The following is a 20,122-nucleotide window of genomic DNA, read 5'->3' as shown; positions in this document are numbered from 1 at the left end:
GGGGGGAAATCAGGGATTCTTTTGATGCATTCTTAAATGAAATTGTGATGCAGATCATCATAAGAAAAGTAACTTCAGGAGAGGTGCATGTTTGGTTGGAATCTTTTATACGTATGTTGGCTAATGTGAAATTACATGGAGTAGTGTATATAGTATACTAAAAATAGTATATAAATATATAGTATACATAAAATCATATGTATTGCATATGTGATAACTATATGTTTTAATCTTTTGATTTTGCTAGGACACACTAATTTAATGTTATGAAATATTTGTTGGAAATGAACTCATGAGACTTTTTAAGTAATAAAAGATCCAATATTCTTTTGGGCAATTTTTCTGTTTCATTCACTTTTGCAAAATACTGTTTTAGGTTTAGTTTCAGTAATTATTTTTCTTGTATTTTATTGGTGATATTTGCTGAATGCATTCACACCTAGTAATTTTTAAGAATGGCGAAGAGGGCAATTAAACAATTTGAAATTAGTAAGTGATACTAATAGCTGACACCTGGCATCTGTTCAGAAGTCAAGAATATATTCTTACAAATATTTGTTAATTTTTCGGCAGAATTAAAAAAGTTTAAGAAAACTGTAAACTGTATAAACTCTTCTCTGATTTTCTATAGTATTTCTTGAACAGCATGTATCTTAAGTTCTCTTCCTTGTTTATATAAAATGAATATTATTTTCAAAAGCACTTTGCATTTCATACAGTTGGAAGAATGTAAAATCTTTGCCTTAGAAATACAGATAAATTTTGAGTCATGGAAAATTTATTCTTTTTTTTTTTTTTTTTTTTTGCATAGAGTAGAGAAATCCACCTCTTGTCTGAGAACAGATCACCATCACATCAAGGTGGACTTAGGTTGGAAAAACACTGTTCTTCTAGAATGATGGAGGTATATTGGCTGAGCTACTAAGTGCCAAGTTGAACAGTCCTCCTTTCTAAATTTGATTTAAACAGATATTAGTAGTTCCTTTATTTTAAACTTTACATTTGATTTACATAATCCTGTAGTTTTTATTCTGGTTCCAGCTTTATTTCAGATAGAGCATGAGTCTAGGAGGAAACATACACTGTCTGTGTAGTTGTTTTTCATCTTGACATGTGTTTAAAGAGCTTTATACATTGTTTATTCTTTTAAAAAAATCAGAAACTCCAAAATGAAATAAAACTATAACTTCTTATTTAATTAATAAAAACTTGTTTTTATTTTCAGTCCTGATGGTGACTGTGTCATGTTGAATAGAAAATTAACATTCAAAAAATCATAAGATAAAGTGTGTTCGTCAGTAATTAAGAGACCTTCAATCAGTTTTCCACAAATAAAAAATGAAACTATTCTAAAACATAATTGAACTAATATGATAAAAGAACCTTGGTAGATAGTAAAGCATTATACATTATGAAATACTCTAATTTCAGCATCGAGATAACTTTCCTTGACTTTAGCCCACATATTTCAGAAGTTGGAGATTTGTTTTCGTATTTCAGATCAACAGATGCATGAGAATTTTCAGGTTTACCAGAGTGCTCTTTTTTAGTCTGGCCACACTTTCTATAAATTTCCTAAGGCTTTGAGTATTGTAAAGTCTGAGTCTTTGTTCACAGAAAATATGTGTGTAATTGGAATGACCAAGTAGTAGATGAGCGTAGTCTATTGCATAAATCATTAAACACTAGCAACTCTGCCTTGTGATATAATCTCTTCTTTTTGAGGGTATCTTATAGCATTTGATGAAGTAAACATCTTTTTCAAAATGCATCTCTTAGAAGTATTAACTATTTCTTATATTTTTATATTTTATTTAAAAGTACAATTTACAATATTCTAAATTGTTCATGTCTAAAAATGAACAATCTGAATGAAATATTTAAGTGGTTTCATGATGTCAGGGATTTGTGCTTCTTGATTAAAGTTGAAAGTACTGCTTTCTTTGAAATAGTAGCTTTCAATGGTTATATGGTTTTCTCTGAATTGCAAGTCCATTTCTGCAGCTAAAGAATTAATCATGCCCCCAGTCTGCTCATTCTGGTAACTGCACAGCTGTTGTTATGCAACCCACTTGCCATTGGTTTTGGAGAGTTTGCTAATTCCATCTTCCAGCTAAAGATGCCAGAAGTAGTCTACTTGGAAAACATGGCCAATAATAGATAGTTTCAAGGAAAAATATAGCATTTTGGCAGAACAGATATGAGTTTTCATATAGCTTAGTTTCTGCTATGTATTTCAAAGTTATTATTCCCCTAGCGATCTGCAGACATAGAAAAAGAAAAATTTTGAGCCTGTCTTAAAGCATGAGTATTTTTCAAACTGTTTTTTTACAACTATCGCTGTTCATTACTGCCAGCTTCTAAAATAAGCTGATTCATGAGAAACTGGTGTAACAAAGCCTTGCCTCCTTTACATTTCTGTCTTGCATTCCCGATCCTGGGTAACCCCGGTCCTCCCTCTGGCAGATGCCTTCAGCTCCGTCTTGTAGCCCTCTCCACACTCCTGTGTTGCACCACTGTCTGCTGGCCTGGAAGGACTCTCTTGCTGGCACTAACCACGTGCATGGCTGGCATGTGCAAGGGAAGAGATCACTGCTTTGATCGTGTTTCGGCATTTCCTTAGTCATAGGAAAAGAGAAAAAAAAAATCAGGACTTTCTAACTGATAATTTTGATTTCAAACAATTACATATCTTTCTTGTGTGTCAAATTTAACTGGACTTGACCACGAGGTTCTGAGCAGGGAAGAAGAAAAGCAAGAGAGCGACCCTGTGGTTGCATAAGTCTTCTTTCCTTATGGTTCTGTGGCTTTAGAGAATCTTTCCATTTGTGGCTGGTTTTGACTGTAGTTTGGCTTACTCTAGGCAACTAGGCCAGCAATCAGAGGAGGATTATTCAAGTGGGAGAGGAAAGAATTCAGGTTTTGTGAATGTTGGTGTTCTCTGCATTTGTATGTTTTTGCTAGTTTTTAATGGTAGTGCTTTTCTGGTCAGGGGAGTCAGCAAAATGTAGTCCATACATACTGCGTGCTGTGTGCATGCTCATACCTGGTTTTATTTTCCTGTGTTTGGCTGGATGGTTCTAATACTTGAATTAATAGGACCATGACATTGCAAAGGGCATTAGCAGAGAAAGGATTTCTGTATATTGGAGGAAAAGGATTATCTTGTTAAATTAATTCAATAATCAGTGCAGCCATAAATGCTGTGGTCAGACTTTTCCTTTTGGAAATAAACAATGCCAGTTTAAACACACGCTTTAATGGGCTTTTCTTTTGTGCAGTGGTGAGGCAAATTTTCCTATTGAGTCTGTCCCTGCAGTAAACAAGAGAACTCTAAAGCCAGTAATTCTACCATGTGCCTCAAAGATTAAGGCATGGACTCTGAAAATGTTTTATTCGTTCTTGTGTTTTAGACCTTATTTGTCAGATGAGTACAGGTCAAAAGCGTTAAGTGTTTACACATAAAACTGTTTTCAAGTGATGAGTCTATTGTAGTTTGGAAAAGAAATGTTCCTCAGTTTATGCTAGTCTAAGCAGCCATCTCTTTCCTTTCTTGATGCTTAGGGCTTGTCACTAAGTTTTGGTATGTGTTATTATACAGTTGCTTTTTATTTGGTTTTTTTTGCTTGGTTTCTTTGTTTGTTCTGGTGTCCACTTGGTAAAAGGTTCATTACAGTACCATGTATTTGAGGACCATCACAGGAAGGAGCATTTTATGTTAGTCTTTTTTACCTATTTGACTCTCTCCTAGTGCTTCTTATTCTGTGAAGCAACCTTTAAGTATTGCATTAGAATGTTTGTAGTATAAAATACAGAATTTAAAAAAAAAATACATATTCTTCTCCCGGCTGAGCTTTGCTAAAGGTAAAAAGATCATGAGCCTAACTGAAATTATTGGTTATTGCTAGAAACCTTAAGTCTAGCAAAAACCCAGGTTTGTTTCTTAATTATTTTTCTTTTCAGAATTGGTAAAGGATTTCAAGGTGTAATGAAGAGGTGGGGATTTAAAGGTCAGCCTGCGAGCCATGGCCAGACGAAAACTCACAGACGTCCTGGAGCAATATCTACCAATGTGAGGATTCTTATTTCCTGTTTAAACATTCTTCAGTATTTTTGGAACTGCTTACTAAAAATGAACAATTTCAGAATAGCTAGCTGTTACCATCTACTCCGTGGTAGCAGAGAATCCCAGTTGTTTCAAAGGAAGTTCAGAAACCTGTATTATGAGCAATGCAGATAGCTGTTCTCTTATGCCTCAATTTATGAATATTCTATATTGCTGGTAAGTCAGCAAACATATTTTAACTGAACAAATTGTGGTATCTTGTAGTATAGCTGAGAGAAATAGTCCTAATGCTTCAAAGAGAGTTCTAAGAATCTTTTATCACAACATTTATAGATTGGAAAGGATTTACCCATTATTTTATACTTCAGATACTGTACTATTCTTTGGAACCTTAGTTGCTTTTATCACCTCGCCTGGCTTATGTAGCTGCTTAATGAACTCTTTGATTCCCAGAATAGTTTGTTGGCTTCTAAGCATTTTTAAGCAGAGTACAGAGTAATATTTTTAAGTTTCAAACTATAAACATTATTAGTTTAAAAGCTCTTTGGAACAGATTTGTCTCTATAAAGGTTGCACAATATTTAGGCTGAACTAAGAGGGATTTTTGCAAACTAGCTTCATTATACAGAATTAAGACCAACTGAGTCACAGTACTGAACTCAAGAGAGCACCTGCACTGTTTTCTCTGAAGACTGAAGAACGTAAATATTTGAACACACAACACTTTGTTTTAGCAGATAGGTTTCATCATTACAAAATGACCCCTCTTTACTTTTCTTTAAATTAGAATTTCCGAAGCAGTAATGCTGGATGTAATTTCACAAAGTACATAGAATGAGAAATAGCATTGGTAATAGGTATGATGAAAAGGAAACAAGGTGAAAGGATGCAATAGGGGAAAAACAATGCCTTGATTTTTATTTCCCAGTCTAGTGTTGACCACCTCAGCTATTTTTGTAATCCCGCAGTGCTCAAGTACAGAATTCTGTCCCTAGAACTTCTTTGCAGCTGATTTTCTGAAATCATGATTTTCACACAAGTTTAAAAAAAAATAAATTAAACTTTATTAATGAATAACCGAGTGATGCAGGAAACTGAGACAAATTCCTTGATAATACTGTAGAACTAACAATTACTGCACTTAGTCCTGCATTTTCTTTTCCACCTTTGTTCTTCAGGTTTTACACAGCCAGACAAAAATGGGATACGGAAACTAAGCAATAGCAGGGAATATAATTTAAAAGTCCATTCTCAAAAATACATGCTTTAAAAAATCCGTTTTACATCAGTATAAAACTTATGGATTAGGGACAGGGGAGAAGCTATGGCATATCTTCATTTTGGTAGCCTTCCAGGGCAGGACTGCTCTGGAGCTCTGTGGTAGCATCCACAAGTAGTTTAGGCGTTTCCAGTTGCTGTGGTCTGTGATGTAGTTGAGAGTCTTGTGGTGACAGGGATTTTAGGAACAAAAAAACTTTTCTTGATTTTCATGAAGTGAAAGTATGGGATGAGTGCAGATTTTGCTTTGAATCTATACACGTTAAGTATTAAGCAAGCCTAGAACAGTATTTATAGCAATTTTATGATTGAGGTCAAGTATTTCAGGTAACATGTAGAGTAATACCTAACCTCCAGCAGGAGGTATTTAAAATGCTACTCGATACTAGATATTTTCAATATTAGATATTTTCAGCATTGGAAATACCAGCATATTTTCTTTCATGTTCCTCTTGAGTTTGTAAGTGTACCTCTTGCAGTTACATTATTGTTTTGGCCCTGTTTTTATCTAGAAAGCTGCCAAAGTTTATCGTGGAAAGAAAATGCCTGGTAAAATGGGTAACATCTATAGGACATCTTTTGGATTAAAGGTGGGTTCTGAGTATACTAGAATGTGTATAAAGTGGTTGCATTGCCACGCAATGGACTTAGCTATGTAACCTTGTGTTGGTGTACTGTCTTGTTATTTCTGTCAAAATCCGGACAAGAGCATCTTGAAGTAAGCAAGCTAGAAAGACAAGAGTATCAAATGTGTGCTTCTGGCTTTTCGTGGGTTACAAATAAGTTATCTGAACTCCTTTTGCATATGCGTACCCTGGGAACCAGCATTTCAGGTGATACTTCCACATCTGATGTGTTTTTCTCTGTGTCCCTTTGTTTCTGACTTTGAAGTGGGAGAACAATCAGGCTTTTGGTGACCTTCAGTTACTGTTTTCATGCCTATTCCGCTTGTTCAAACCCAACCCAAGTCTGAGTTGTTTGAAGTCCTAACTTTGTCATGGTCCTTCACTTTCATGTGCAAAAAAGGGGATTATATTTTCCGTCTAGATCTAGCAGTTCTTGAGCTATTACAGCTACTGTTCTCTGTTTCTGAAGGCAACCTCTGCAGTTTGCACAAAAAAGCATATTAGCCTCTAGTTTGTAAAAAAAAAAAAGGGTGCTGCTCCTGCTCTCTGCTAACTAAAACTATTTTTTTGTAACAGAAAATGTTCATGTTCAGTTGAGCATCTCATATAATTAAGAAATTAACAAATGGTCGCAGCATTGTTTTCATGAGCATATTTGTTTTAATTTGTCACCTGTGATGTTTTTCACACATTGATGTTAGAGGGAAAAGAGACTTGGGAGCTTCGGCTGGTGTTATGCTGAACAACGAGCTGCCTTACCAAATATAGCTTGATCACAAGCCCTTTAAAACTGTTTAATAGACTCCTGCATTAGAAAGCTGTGCACTCAGAGTAGCAAGTGACTTAATTTTATGGCAAGTTTAGGCCTGTGCAGAATATTCTTCTTCCCCAGAGTACCACCTCCAGTTAATCAGTTTGTGCTTCACTGGACAGTTTGTAAAACTGGGAATAGTCTCTAAAACAAGCTCCATGTCTGTTTTTTTTCTGTCTCCTAGGTGTGGAGGATCAACACAAAACATGACATTATTTATGTAAATGGGTCTGTTCCAGGTCACACAAATTGTCTGGTGAAGGTATGTTTGCTAGTTTCCTAAGATCTCTACAACTCTCTTCCTACAAAAGGAAAAACATTGGTTGAATGCAATCTTAATTTCTTTAGAGTCCCATCCTGTACTATTGAATTAAAGGGCCGTAGGATCAGTTCTTTAAAAGAGAGTTATTAATAGGGGCAGTGGGTCACCACTTACTCTAAATGACTCATTCTTAGCTTTGCACTGGCATTGTGAACACATGTAGCGTATGATAAACCAACACAGTCTCTGTAACCCTGTGGTAAGTGTCTCAGGGCTAGGTCCATCCCCACACTAACCTGAGTCAACAGGATGGTGGCGAGGCTTCCAGAATATTATTTAAGGGCTGTATTCATGAACAGAAATACACAGCAAGCACTACTTTAAAGGTTATTCAAAGCATTCCCATACACTGTAGCAGTTACCTTTCCAAGGAGCAGTTGAGGTACAGGAGAAGACAGCTGGCGTTCACAGTAATGTTACTGTGTGTGTGTTCGGAAAGCAGTCCTGCTGTTATCTTAAAAAAATCCTTGAGGCAGCAGTACTGCCATCGTCAACAGCCTTGTTAACAGGAGACTGGTGGGCCAAGCCATCTGAGCATATGCAGTAAAACAATGGCATTGACATCTGTGATACGAAGAAGATAATGGACTTTGATTGCCACGGCAGTCTGCTGCATATCGTTTAAGTGCTTGCCATGTCCAGGAGTGATTTCTGTTCAGTTCACTTGCCATGGATGATGATTGGAACTTTATCCTAAGACCAAAAGTTAAAATGACTCCATCTTTTTTTTCCAAGGAAACTTAATCTGTCAGTATTAACTGAGTGGCACAAGGCACTTTTGTGACTGCTTTACTAATCCTTGTACATGATTTCTACAAGATACAGAATCTGTATTAACTGTATTTGTAAGTTACGTATATTTGAACATCTTTCGAGTCACAGTTCTATACAATTAGAAGTCCAAGTATCTTCAAGTGTGCATTTTGGCATACACATTTGAGAGCTGCAGCTAATTCCATTAGTGAGGGTTGAGGATTCATGGGAAGAATGAGGGATTTTGTCCCTTAGAGCTGTTCAATTTATGTAATACCGTATTCGAAAGATCTTGACCAAAGTGCTCCAGACTCAAACTTTCATGGCTTCTTCGTAATAAATAACACTGTTTGAGATGAAGGCACAGTAGTAGGTATTATTACTATTAAGAAATAGATTTTTAAAAATTGCCTCCACTCACATATTTGGTGATTGAAGGGAGTATGTAGTCAGCAACAGTTTACTCCATTTCCTCAAGCTGGTGAATCCATTCTGGGGTTTTTTTCTTCCATAGGCCATATGAATTACATGTATTAATTAAATTTTTTCCCTTATATTTTCAAATAAATCTCTGAAAGACAGAGCAAGCTTTAATTAAATAAGCATGCAAAGCAATACTATTTGGCATGTGTTCTTTAATATCTGTTTTTTTCTTTCTCCATTTAATCTTGCTGCACTCATCTGTGGTGTTTTTAGCTTGTGTCTTACACTTTGCTTCCAGGGTGTTTTCTTGTTTGCCTGTAGACTTTGACTTTCTGTAATTGTTGTATATTTGTTTGGATCTGTAGTTGGGGAGAGAAATTATGGGATATTACAATTCATAATTACTGTTTGTTCCACTAAATACCTGCCTATAATTAGGTAAGACTAATGTCTAGGGGATTTGGATACATATGTCTTTGAGCTCAAAAAGTGAAATATTGCATAATACTTTTCTCTTAGTGTGTCTCTAAGAGGAAGGCATTTGTGCTCAGTACTCACTCTGTGTTGCTTGGTAACCATTAAAACCACAGTGCACCTTAAAGCATATATTTATTTTGTATGTTATTATTTTTGGAAACTTAGTGCATCACCACTGTATCCAGACAGAGATAAAGCACTTGAAAAATTTAAGTTTCATTTTCAGCAGAGTAAAAGTGCAGAATACTACGATCGATGGATTCCTGGTTTAATTAGAAATCAGTTTTCATTTGATATTGCACGCTGAAGCATGCAGGTAAATAACTGACATAAGTAATGTTCATAGCCAGCTAGAAAACTAATCAAAAAAGCTTACTTTAGCTTGGATTTCTTTCTCAATGACAAGGTCTAATAAACTTAAGAAACTTCAGCAGTGTGCTAGAATGTATGGATTTTTTCTGTTACAAGAGTAACATTGCAGAATAAGCATTTGTAAATTAGTGTGTTGTGCCTATCAAGATAGCCTGCCTCAGGCACTACCTGTTTCTCTTGGTGTATTGTCTTAGATCACAGGGCCTGTAGTTACTGTCTTTGGTGTTGATCCTCTAGAAAAAAAAAATAATAATAGTTTTCTCTTTTGGAAGCTTATGGCTCTCAATTTCTCTCCCAAGTATATTACCAAAAAGTTACCTCTTCTGTCATTCAAGAGAGAAGCACAAGACTAATTCCTGATGCTTCATAATGGAGGGGATACTGTAATATGGTATATTATAATTCAGGATGTTATAGTTTATCTTTGATAATGTTTTATACTTGTCCTAATTTTAAGGCACTTGATTTTCTTAGGACATTCAGTGTTGATCACTTTGAATATATCACTTGTAGTGAAAGCAGAAATTCTGGCAAATCGTGTAACCCACAGGAGTTGCTTAGCAAGTTAGATACTGAACTGGCCTTTTTGTATGCTAGAATTGAGTTAAACCTGAAGTATACCGTTGCTTTAGTGTAGTATTCTGCTTGAGCTAATAAACTTAACTTTTCAGTATTCCCCTACTGCTTCTTTCCCTTTTTGCCCCCCTTTTTTCCTTTTATTTTCTTTTTTTTTTCTTTTTAGAGAAGTCTGTAGTTGTCTGCATCCTACTTATTTTGTATCACACTTGCCAATGTTACTGTCTGTGTTTCTAGCTGCTGATGCCTGAGTTGGGTGTGCTGTGCTCAAATTGAGGGCATGCAGGAATAGTGTGATGCCTTCACTTCTTTCGTGTTCCCTGTCCTGTACCTTGGGCCCCATGATAGAGTTGTGTAGAGCTTTTTTTTTTGGTTGGTTGGTTTTTTAAGACAAAATAAGGCTGGTCAGAAATGGATATAGTTCTTGAATTCAATTTTCTGTCTAGCTTCAGAAGTAGAGAAGCTAAGCTAGGTAATATATGACACCTGAGGAGATTCTTTCTAACATTCTGTATATTTAAACACATTTTTCTGTTTTGCAAACAACTTGCATTCTTTGCTGTGGTTGCTAACACAGCCTGAAGCCCCGTTAAACTACAAATGTGAGTTGTGACTTAAGCATCAAGCTTTAATGCCTGTTTAAGACCATGTGAAGTGTTTTGTGGTGATAGATTTCTGAATTTGTATTTGTTTGTACTACCTGTTACGCTGTCAATATATGGGACATACATATGTGCAGTTTATGAATTGTCTGCAAAACCCCTTATGACTGTTTTAAAGATTTAGTGACAATCTCAACCAGCTCTGGTTTCAGCTTCTTCTAGTATTTTTCTTAATAACAAACTTCACAGAGAATATACTGTTGTGTATAGACACTACTATATATACCATCTATCTGTAGTATAGTGTACTACAATATATAGTAGTATTAATATGGAAGTTGAGCAAATCAAGTGATTATAGAATCATAGAATCATTTAGGTTGGAAAAGACCTTTAAGATCAAGTCCAACCATCAACCATGCCCACTAAACCATGTCCTGAAGTGCCTTGTCTATGTACTTTTTGAATACCTCCAGGGATGGTGACTCGACCACTTCCCTGGAAAGCCTGTTCCAATGTGTGACAACCCTTTCAGTGAAGAAATTTTTCCTAATATCCAGTCTAAACCTCCCCTGCCGCAACTTGAGGCCATTTCCTCTTGTCCTGTCTCCAGCCACCTGACAGAAGAGACCAGCACGCACCCCACTACAACCCCCCTTCAGGTAGTTGTAGAGAGCGATAAGGTCTCCCCTCAGCCTCCTTTTCTCCAGGCTAAACAACCCCAGCTCCCTCAGCCTCCCCTCATAAGACTTGTGCTCCAGGCCCCTCACCAACTTGGTTGCCCTCCTCTGGACACGCTCCAGCAACTCAATGTCTTTCCTGTAGTGAGGGGCCCAAAACTGAACACAGCACTCGAGGTGCGGCCTCACCAGTGCCGAGTACAGGGGGACAATCACTGCCCTAGTCCAGCTGGCCACACTATTTCTGATACAAACCAGGATGCTAGTGGCCTTCTTGGCCACCTGGGCACATTGCTGGCTCATATTCAGCTGGCTGTCAACCAGCACCCCCAGGTCCTTTCCCACCAGGCAGCTTTCCAGCCACTCTTCCCCAAGCCTGTAGCATTGCATGGGATCGTTGTGACCCAAGTGCAGGACCCGGCACTTGGCCTTGTTGAACTTCATATGATTGGCCTCTGCCCATTGATCCAGCCTGTCCAGATCCCTCTGTAGAGCCTTCCTACCCTCCAGCAGATCAGCCCTCCCTCCCAGCTTGGTGTCATCCACAAACATACTGAGGGTGCACTCAATCCCTTCATCCAGATCATTAATAAAGATATTAAACAGAACCAGCCCCAACACCGAGCCCTGGGGAACACCACTAGTGACCCGCCGCCAACTGGATTTCACCCCATTCACCACAGCCCTCTGGGCTCATCCATCCAGCCAGTTTTTCACCCAGCAAAGAGTACACTTGTCCAAGCCATGAGATGCCAGCTTCTCAAGGAGTATGCCATGAGAGACAGTGTCAAAGGCCTTGCTGAAGTTGAGGTAGATAACATCCACAGCCTTTCCCTCATCCACTAGTTGGGTCACCTGGTTGTAGAAGGAGATCAGGTTGGTCGAGCAGGACCTGCCTTTCATGAACCCATGGTGGCTGGGCCTGATCCCCTGCTTGTCCTGCACATGCTGTGTGAGCGCTCTCAAGACAAACTGTTCCATAACCTTCCCCGGTACTGAGGTCAGGCTGACAGGCCTGTAGTTCCCCGGATCCTCCCTCTGACCCTTTTTGTAAATGGGCATCACATTGGCAAGCCGCCAGTTGTCTGGGACCTCCCTCATTGACCAGGATTGCTGATAAATGATGGAGAGTGGCTTGGCAAGCTCCTCCGCCAGCTCCCTCAGTACTCTTGGAGGGATCCTGACTGATTCCATAGACTTGTGAGTGTCCAGACGGCATAGTAGGTTGTTAACATAGTAGGTCACTAACTATTTGCTCCTGGATTAAGGGGGTTATATTCTGCTCTTCGTCCTTGCCTTCCAGCTCAGGGGGCAGAGTACCCTGAGGATAACTGGTCTCACTATTAAAGACTGAGGCAAAGAAGGCATTAAGTATCTCAGCCTTTTCCTCATTTCTCGTGGCAGTGTTCCGCTCTGTATCTAATAAAGGATAGATATTCTCCTTGGCTTTCTTTTTATTGTTAACATATTTGTAAAAACATTTTTTGTTGTCTCTTACAATGGTGGCCAGATTGATTTCTAGCTGAGCTTTTGCCTTTCTGATTTCCTCTCTGCATGACCTAACAAGATCCCTGGACTGTTCCTGAGTTGCCCGCGCTTTCTTCCAAAGATGGTAAACTCTCCTTTTTTTCTTGAGTCCTAGCAAAAGCTCCCTGTTCAGCTAGGCCAGTTGTCTTCCTTGGCGGTTCATCTTGCAGCACATGGGAATAGCCTGGTCCTGAGCCATTAAGATTTCCTTCCTGAAGAATGTCCAGCCTTCCTGGACCCCTTTGCCCTTCAGGACCGTCTCCCAAGGGACTTTCAACCAGTGCCTCGAAGAGGCCAAAGTTTGCCCTCCAGAAGTCCACAGCAGTAGTTTTGGTAACCCCCTTTCTTGCCTCACCAAGAGTTGAGAATTCTATCATTTCACGGTCGCTAAGCCCAGGACGGCCTCCGACCATCAGGCCTCCCACCAATCCTTCCCTGTTTATAAACAGTAGGTCTAGCAAGGCTCCTCCCCTGGTTGGCTCACCTGCTGTGTCAGGAAGTTATCTTCCACACACTCCAGGAACCTCCTAGACTGCTTGCTCTCTGCCATGTTGTATTTCCAGCAGACATCTGTGTAATATTGAGTTATACAGTGAATGCTTTTATGGATTGTAATAACCAGTTGGGCTCTCAGCCTGATTCCTTCTGTGGGCAAGAGCTAAAGTCACTGGATTTTAGTAACACAGAGCATTAAAATTTACTCCTTTATTAGGGATGCTCTCAGAAGGTTACTGGGAGAACAGGAAGAGCTGTGCTGGGTCACATGTACTGCTTGCCTTTGTACAGGCTTATACAGGCAAGTGTAACTGATCCTGCATACCATTTAACCCCTTTATAATATTGTGAAATTATTGTGCAGGAATCTGAGGTAATACATACAGGAAACCTTTGGTATACTGTGCCCTTCATAAATGTAGAGTCATTCAGTAATTCTCTTGAGAAGACAGATAAATCATACCATGTTTTAAGTTGCTAATAGGTACTTTCAGATGTGAAATGAAACTGAGTTCTTCCTCTTGATAGGAATAATAATATCTGTCTGACAACTTTTGAAGCTTAAAAGGGAGAAAGAGGCATGTTCATTCAGTTTGGTAGTGATACTCTAAGATGGTGCTTTAGGAGTAAAACTTAAATTGCATTTGAAAGCAACAAATGTAGAAGAAGATGGAAAAAGAGCAGTATTTTTCACCAGTCAAAAGAAATACCATGTCAATTATACTGATCAAAAGAAAGAGCATATCAGAAGAAGATAATTTTAACATTAGATGTGGCTTGTGTTTCTGGGATCTGCCAAGCTTCTGAGCAGTAGGAGGGGGCAAAATGAAACAGTATTGGACTCCTCTGAAAGCAACAATTGTCTGTTGAAAATGTTTCATAAGAATCTTAAAACTTCTTTAAAAATTCTCCTTATCACACAAGAGGCACTGTCTGCAAAATGCCACTTGACATTAATACGTAAAATACAATGTTAAGGCTGAACTGAAATCTTACATTTATTTACATAAACTAATGCAGGACTAAGATTAGACTGTTGGGTTTGCCTTCAGTTAAGAGCAGATGTCTTACTCATAAGTCCTGTGATAAGTTGTTGTTTTAAGAAAAGGGAGAAGGGAGGGGGGGGGAGATGAAAACAAACACCTAAATTCCTTTCATTTTCAGGTGTCCAAAACTGCCTGTAATGACACAGCCTGTATGTAACAGCACATATTATTTCATGATGGGAAGAATCAAAAATATCAAAAAAGTAAACATGAAAAACATTTTAATAAGATATATGTGCAATGAATAAGTTATCAGAAATAAAATTCTAATCTTCCTAATATTGTTGTAGCTCGTGTAGAGACCACGGGGATTTTTGGTGTTGACATAGAAGGCTTATGATGTGTAATAGGATTAGGGAATAAAAGAGAAAGGGGCAAGGGGAATAATAGCCAACTGAAGTTATTAAAACATGTTTTCACATAGTAAAAGAAACAGCAGCAACGTATTGAAAGCTGGAAGGATGACTTATAAGCCTCAGCAGTTCAGATGGCACTGTTAAAGCTGTCTGTTTCCTCTGAACTCTGCTGCTGGAACTGTTGCAGCAAAGGTCTTTGGACTTGAACCTCAGCCTAGTTTATTCCACGTAGACACTTAACGTAAATTGCTGTCTGCCAGGACTACAGGGACTTCAGTAGTTTCGCATGGCAGTTTACAAGTGAATAGAGAACACTTTTCATAGGGAGGTGTCTGGCAGAAGAGGAGTGATCTACTTGAAAAGCTAAGTAGCCATCCTAAGCAGTTGAGCCCTTCACCCCCTCATTCTTAGCAAAAGGTTTTCTTTCTTTATCAAGCCTGCACTTAGAAAACTGTTGGAACTTCCTCAGGGGGAAAAATAATGAAACAGTTTTTTCAGAAGCTGAAGTTTAAGTCAAATTTATTGTGCGTTTCATCTGGGGGAATCCTCTTGGAATTTGGGAAAGGCTCAAGTAATAGCAGATATGAATCTGGTAAATACAGTGCTGCCAGAACAGACATTTCAGTGGATATAAAATTGTTTTATTTAATTTCTGGTGTAAATGTGAGTTTTATGATCAACCAAGTAAGAACAAGCTTCCTGTTCTTTAAAAATCCACCAAAAAAATAAGAGGAAGAGCTTATCTTCTCTATACTAAAATTTTGTCTAATCTATTGGTACTTTTTTTTTTTTTTTAATCCAGTTGAGTATAGTGGCTGAAAGGGATTATTACAGCTCAGGAGGAAGATCATCTGTAACAAGATAGAAATGAAGAATTTCATTTTAAATAAAATTTCATCGCTGGAGAATTTGTAGCTCTTTTTTTCTTCAGAGATACCAGCTTCCTATCTTCACCACAGACAAACTGCTTTTTGCTGATAATTCTAGCTACTAATTTTCTTCAGAGATTGGAGTTTCAGAGGCTAGATTTTAAATCTTTCCATGTGTAGAGAGGTCAGCAAAGGAAAGTAATTTCTCTGTGGCACTACAGTTCTTGGAAATTAACTTTCTTAAAGGCTCGTGTTCGACAAACTTGAGTAGTGATTCCTGGGTGAAGAATTTTAGATGCTTAACTCTGCAGTCACTAAATAGCTCTGCAGTAGCCAGAGGGACTGAATACAGCCAATGCACATATCTTTGCAAAATTAGTTGCCATAATTAGTTTGCATCGTAAATACAAAAGCATGTCTTGGTTGTTGAAGAGGTGATTACACTGCATAATATAACTTGGAACGTCATGTAGGAAAGTGCTGTGGGATATAAACACAGTTTAAACAAGCCATACTTAGACACATTATTTTAATAGCATTTTAAAACATTGAGCAATGAATTCATGGAGTAGGTTTTGATTCTCTCACAGTAGTGATAAATTTATCACACAAATGATAAATTCTCTTTGGGTTTTGCTGGTCTTAGAAACTCCTTAATAATAGGTAGAAAAGTGTTAAATTCAATAGCTCAGGTTGATGTTAAAATAACTGATGATTATACTTGGAATTCTTCAGGTAAAACAATTGTAATGTGAATGCCGTTGGGTTTTTTTCCTTATGCGTGCAAGATGATTTCTTTAATTTCTAATGTATTGCTATCTGAAAGTCTTCTGTAAGACTTATTAACCCCACCCTTCCCCCTCCTGCTTTTTAGGTCAGAGATAGCAAATTGCCTACTTACAAGGACTGCAATAAAAACCCTCCGTTCCCTACGTTTTTTGCTGATGGAGATGAAAAACTACCAGAAGACCTGTATGATAAGGAGATTTTCCAGTTCACAGATCCGTCTGTCACATATGCATAATGTTCTTCACGTCTTTGAAAACACAGTTTTGTTATTTTCGTGAACTTTGCAATGCTGTATTAAAGTAAACCTATGGTTTGCGGTCTGGCCAACTGACTTGAACACTTCAGATATTGCCATTTTGGTCAGGTAATAAGATTTACCACTGTAAATTTCAAACCTGTATTTAAAGCAGCAGGTGAGTCTGAGGGGCAGGTTATAAAGCACACCAAAGAGTTTGTCTTCAGTGACCTTTTGCCCTCTGTCTCAGGCTGTGAAAACTTAACTGTTTCTGAAAAACTGTTGTTTTGAAGGTGGTTCCGTTTAATTTCCTGAATGCTACCAAACTCTCTTTCTCTTTTGTGGAAAGTATTCTGGCCAACTCTGATCAATCAAAAAAACCTTCCAAATCTGCCTTGGCATCTGGGGGGATCCGTGAAGAATAATCCAAAATAAAACAAGAAAATGCATTGCTCTGTAGCAGCATGAGCTTGTTTTGTTTCCTTCTTTTCACCAGAGCTCTTTCTCTCCTTTCACTTTAATATTGAGTTTAACGTAGCAGGTACCCAACCAATTTTCTAGAGGAAAGATGATGCCAACCGCTGCCTGTCTCTTCAGAGTTCTGGCAGTGTGTATGGTGAGGGGGTGTTCAGATGGGGTATGTTCAGTAACAAAGCAGCACAAAGACTGCAGTGGCCGCCTGTTTGTTGCCTTCGCTGACAGCTGCTTGTGAACTTCATAGAGGATCGCTTGCATGCTCTCTGGAGAAATATCTCCACATCTGCAGTTGTCTCTGTATTGGGTTCTTATGCTGTTACAGAAGAGCTATTACAAAGAGAACAGGCCAAATGTGAAGGCCTTTATGATAATGCTCATTTTTGTTTTACCCCACCTTTCAATAATAGCTGGAATCAATACGCTCCCTTTAATTTCCATCTTACGTGATTTACTATTTATAAGTCTGATCTTTTGAACACTGTAAATCTTCTGATGTACAGAAGCAAGTACCTGGATAACTCTCAGTGCCATCTGGCTGCTTGCTTACAAGCCCTACATGCTGTAGTTCAAGCATTTGCATATACTAAGCTACCATTGATACAGTGGTGGTGCTATCTACTCGTCTTTGCAGCTTCATCCCAAGACATCAAATATCTAAAGTAAATAGGAGATTTTGAAAGACCTTACTAATACTATCCAATTTAAAAGGTCACGTCCTTGTCATTACGGTGTCTCTCAGTTACTGAAGATGTTTTGAATTTTTTTGTAATAGCTTGAAGAAACCACATGCCATCTTAAAGAGGCTGTATATAGCTACTGGCCTGTAGTAGACTGGGAGGGATCATTAGAGATGGAGATGTGAACTGGTAAGTATATACATTGTTGGGTATCCTTGTTACCGAAATCTCGGAATAAAAACTTATCAACACCAATTTAGTGTAGATAAGCAGACACTTCTTTATTGACGGCCGGGTGCATGGGCGAGTCCTCTCACAAACCACGCACCCCTGTAACCAAAACAATACACCTTATATTGAACTCACTTATGCATATTCATAAGATTACAAAGATGTCATTTGCATATTCATCAGATTTCCAGGAAATCATTTGCATATGTTAATGTCCATCACGCAGGCGCACTAAAGGTCTCTGGTGGTCTTCTAGAGTCCTCTGGTGGTCTTTCGTAGTCTTCCTCACTCGTCCGCTTCTTGACCTCTCAGGTGTTTCCAAGCAGCAAGCTGGTGTCCATAACGGTTTCCTTAGCCTTTAAAACAAACACTATAAGACTACCAATCTTTGTCAAAACTTCTGTGGTTAAATGATTTTGAACAATACTTAAATTCTTATGGTTACACATTACACATTTTCTAAGCTCCTAAGTTCCTAAGGCTACATTTCAAACTTAACACTCCCATACTTATACTTCACAATTTTCTACTTTTTAGTCAAACCAAACTCTTTTATAATCAGATTTTAATTTCTTTTATCTTGTTATCTAAGTTCTAAATGTTCCTACTAGATGATCTTAGCCAATTTCTCCAGCCTTGGTACAGGGCTATACAGGGGATTTCACAACAACACTGGTTGTTGGTTAAATATATAAAATACAACATACATATAATTTTGCTAAAATATTAAAATTAAATATGATTAATTCTAACTAATAACAAATCAATGACAAATCAGTAACATCCTCTTAGCTGGATTCAATCGAATGAAAAATGCCATTCAAATGAGAGCATCAGAATGCTGCATAACAGCACCGCCTTCATGCTTTCCCTTCTCTTCATTAACACGGGCTCTGCAAGTGCAGACATCAGGCACACAGCAGATGTGATGCAAAAAGCCCATGCAGGCAGCAAATACCCAGTGGGGTGTCATGTTCTGACCACGATACTAGTAATGACTGCAACCTGCCACCTGTTCCAGATAGCTGCTGTTTCCTGGGGAGGCGTTTGGTGTTCAATCTCCTGGTTACAAAATAGATTTTAAAAGTTACAGCATTTCAAGTTTACTTGCTATTGAACACATGTAAATCAGGGTGTGTCCCGATGTGTAGCCTGCTGTTCTGCTCTGGTTTATGGGATAATTCTGGCACACATATGCTTTCCGTGAGGAGCCTTGTTGTTATTTATATTTTTTTTACTTAATCAGTAACAATCCTGGACTATCACTGAGATGACCACACAGAGAGATGCTTTCTCCTACTTGGATTCTCAGCCAGAACTTCCAGGGCTGTGGGATCCTTTCCTGTAAATTGTTCTAGTTTGGGTTTGCTTTCAGCATATGCCTTGGGAAGTACCAAGAATCAAATGTGAGTTCAAAGGGAGCCACAGGTTTAAAAAAGTAAATTAAGTTTAACTCTGTATCAATTGAGATTTCAGCTTGAGGGGAAGATTGACAACCTACTTCAATTCCTGTCTCTGAATCCCGTAGGACAACATCCTACCCAATATTGCAGTCTGGTTTGCTGTCTGAGGAGGTAGTTGTTGGCAAGCTCTGCTACCACTGCCATAACTTGTGAAGCAGCTGGGATCTGCCATGAACTGCGCACCTGTTTCAGCACAGAGAAAGAACAAAGTATTGATCTCCTCTGGGAGTATAATGCTTGGAAGTCATGCACGCTGTCCTCAGCCCCTTCTGTGTCCTTGGGCTGGTAAAGGGCCTGTGCTTTCCCTTGCACGTACAGTTTTGCCTTGCGATGCTTGAAAATCATAAGAGGGTCCAGCAAAAAGCATGAATGCTTTTAAAATCATCAGTGCAAGTAGGTTTACTGTGTCCTCTACTTTATCACCATCTTAGCAGGAAACCTGTCATGCAGCTTTTCTTTTCTTGTGTTTTCTGGCAAAACACATACACCGGTGCCTGGAGCTGCTGGTAACAATGAGGCAAAATGTGGATACCAAGCAGTTCCTTCATATTTGGTCAGTTTTCTGCAGGCATTTGTGAACATAAGGGTCGTGGGCGAGGTGCTGAGCTGGGGTTTGCATGTCCAGGATCATGTTACCCCCTTCTTAGGCTGTTCTGTTTGTTTGGGCTAGCGGAGTGTTTTTAACATCACTAACATGCTGCTTTGGAGGAGGATGTAGGGTTAGGCTTTAGCTGTATCTATGGCTTCATGGCATGACTGCTTTGAAAAATAAATACTCTTGATTAATACCCCCTCTCAGTGGTTCAGTAATAGTACATGAATAAACAGTGGCAAGTTTACAATATAAGTTGAAGGTAAAAAGACAGCAGGAAGAGGAAATCAAAACACTCGTCTGTCACGTGACAACATAATTGCAGTCATTGATGATAAACAAGGAGAATTTATTTCTCTTGAATCCATACTTTTAAATA

The 20,122-nt window shown here is 38.5% G+C and overlaps 1 protein-coding gene across 3 annotated transcripts in view; it reads left to right on the top strand.

The window, feature by feature from the left end:
* MRPL3 (mitochondrial ribosomal protein L3) overlaps positions 1 to 16,762 on the top strand; it is a 31,692-nt gene extending 14,930 nt beyond the window's left edge. Inside the window, exons 7-10 of one of the 3 annotated variants that reach the window (XM_075054898.1) lie at positions 3,964 to 4,072; positions 5,857 to 5,934; positions 6,966 to 7,043; positions 16,154 to 16,762. In XM_075054898.1, coding sequence (XP_074910999.1) covers positions 3,964 to 4,072; positions 5,857 to 5,934; positions 6,966 to 7,043; positions 16,154 to 16,303 — 415 coding nt within the window. In that variant the 3' untranslated portion in view covers positions 16,304 to 16,762. The remainder of the gene's footprint in view (positions 1 to 3,963; positions 4,073 to 5,856; positions 5,935 to 6,965; positions 7,044 to 16,153) is intronic. The other 2 variants (XM_075054907.1, XM_075054913.1) reach the window with 2 other exon arrangements.
* The last annotated feature ends 3,360 nt before the right edge of the window (positions 16,763 to 20,122 follow it).

This window comes from Buteo buteo, chromosome 2, assembly GCF_964188355.1.
Source record: "Buteo buteo chromosome 2, bButBut1.hap1.1, whole genome shotgun sequence".
Lineage (NCBI taxonomy): Eukaryota > Metazoa > Chordata > Aves > Accipitriformes > Accipitridae > Buteo > Buteo buteo.
The sequence above is the reverse complement of the archived record's forward strand: the minus strand, read 5'-3'. Positions and strand labels throughout refer to the sequence as shown.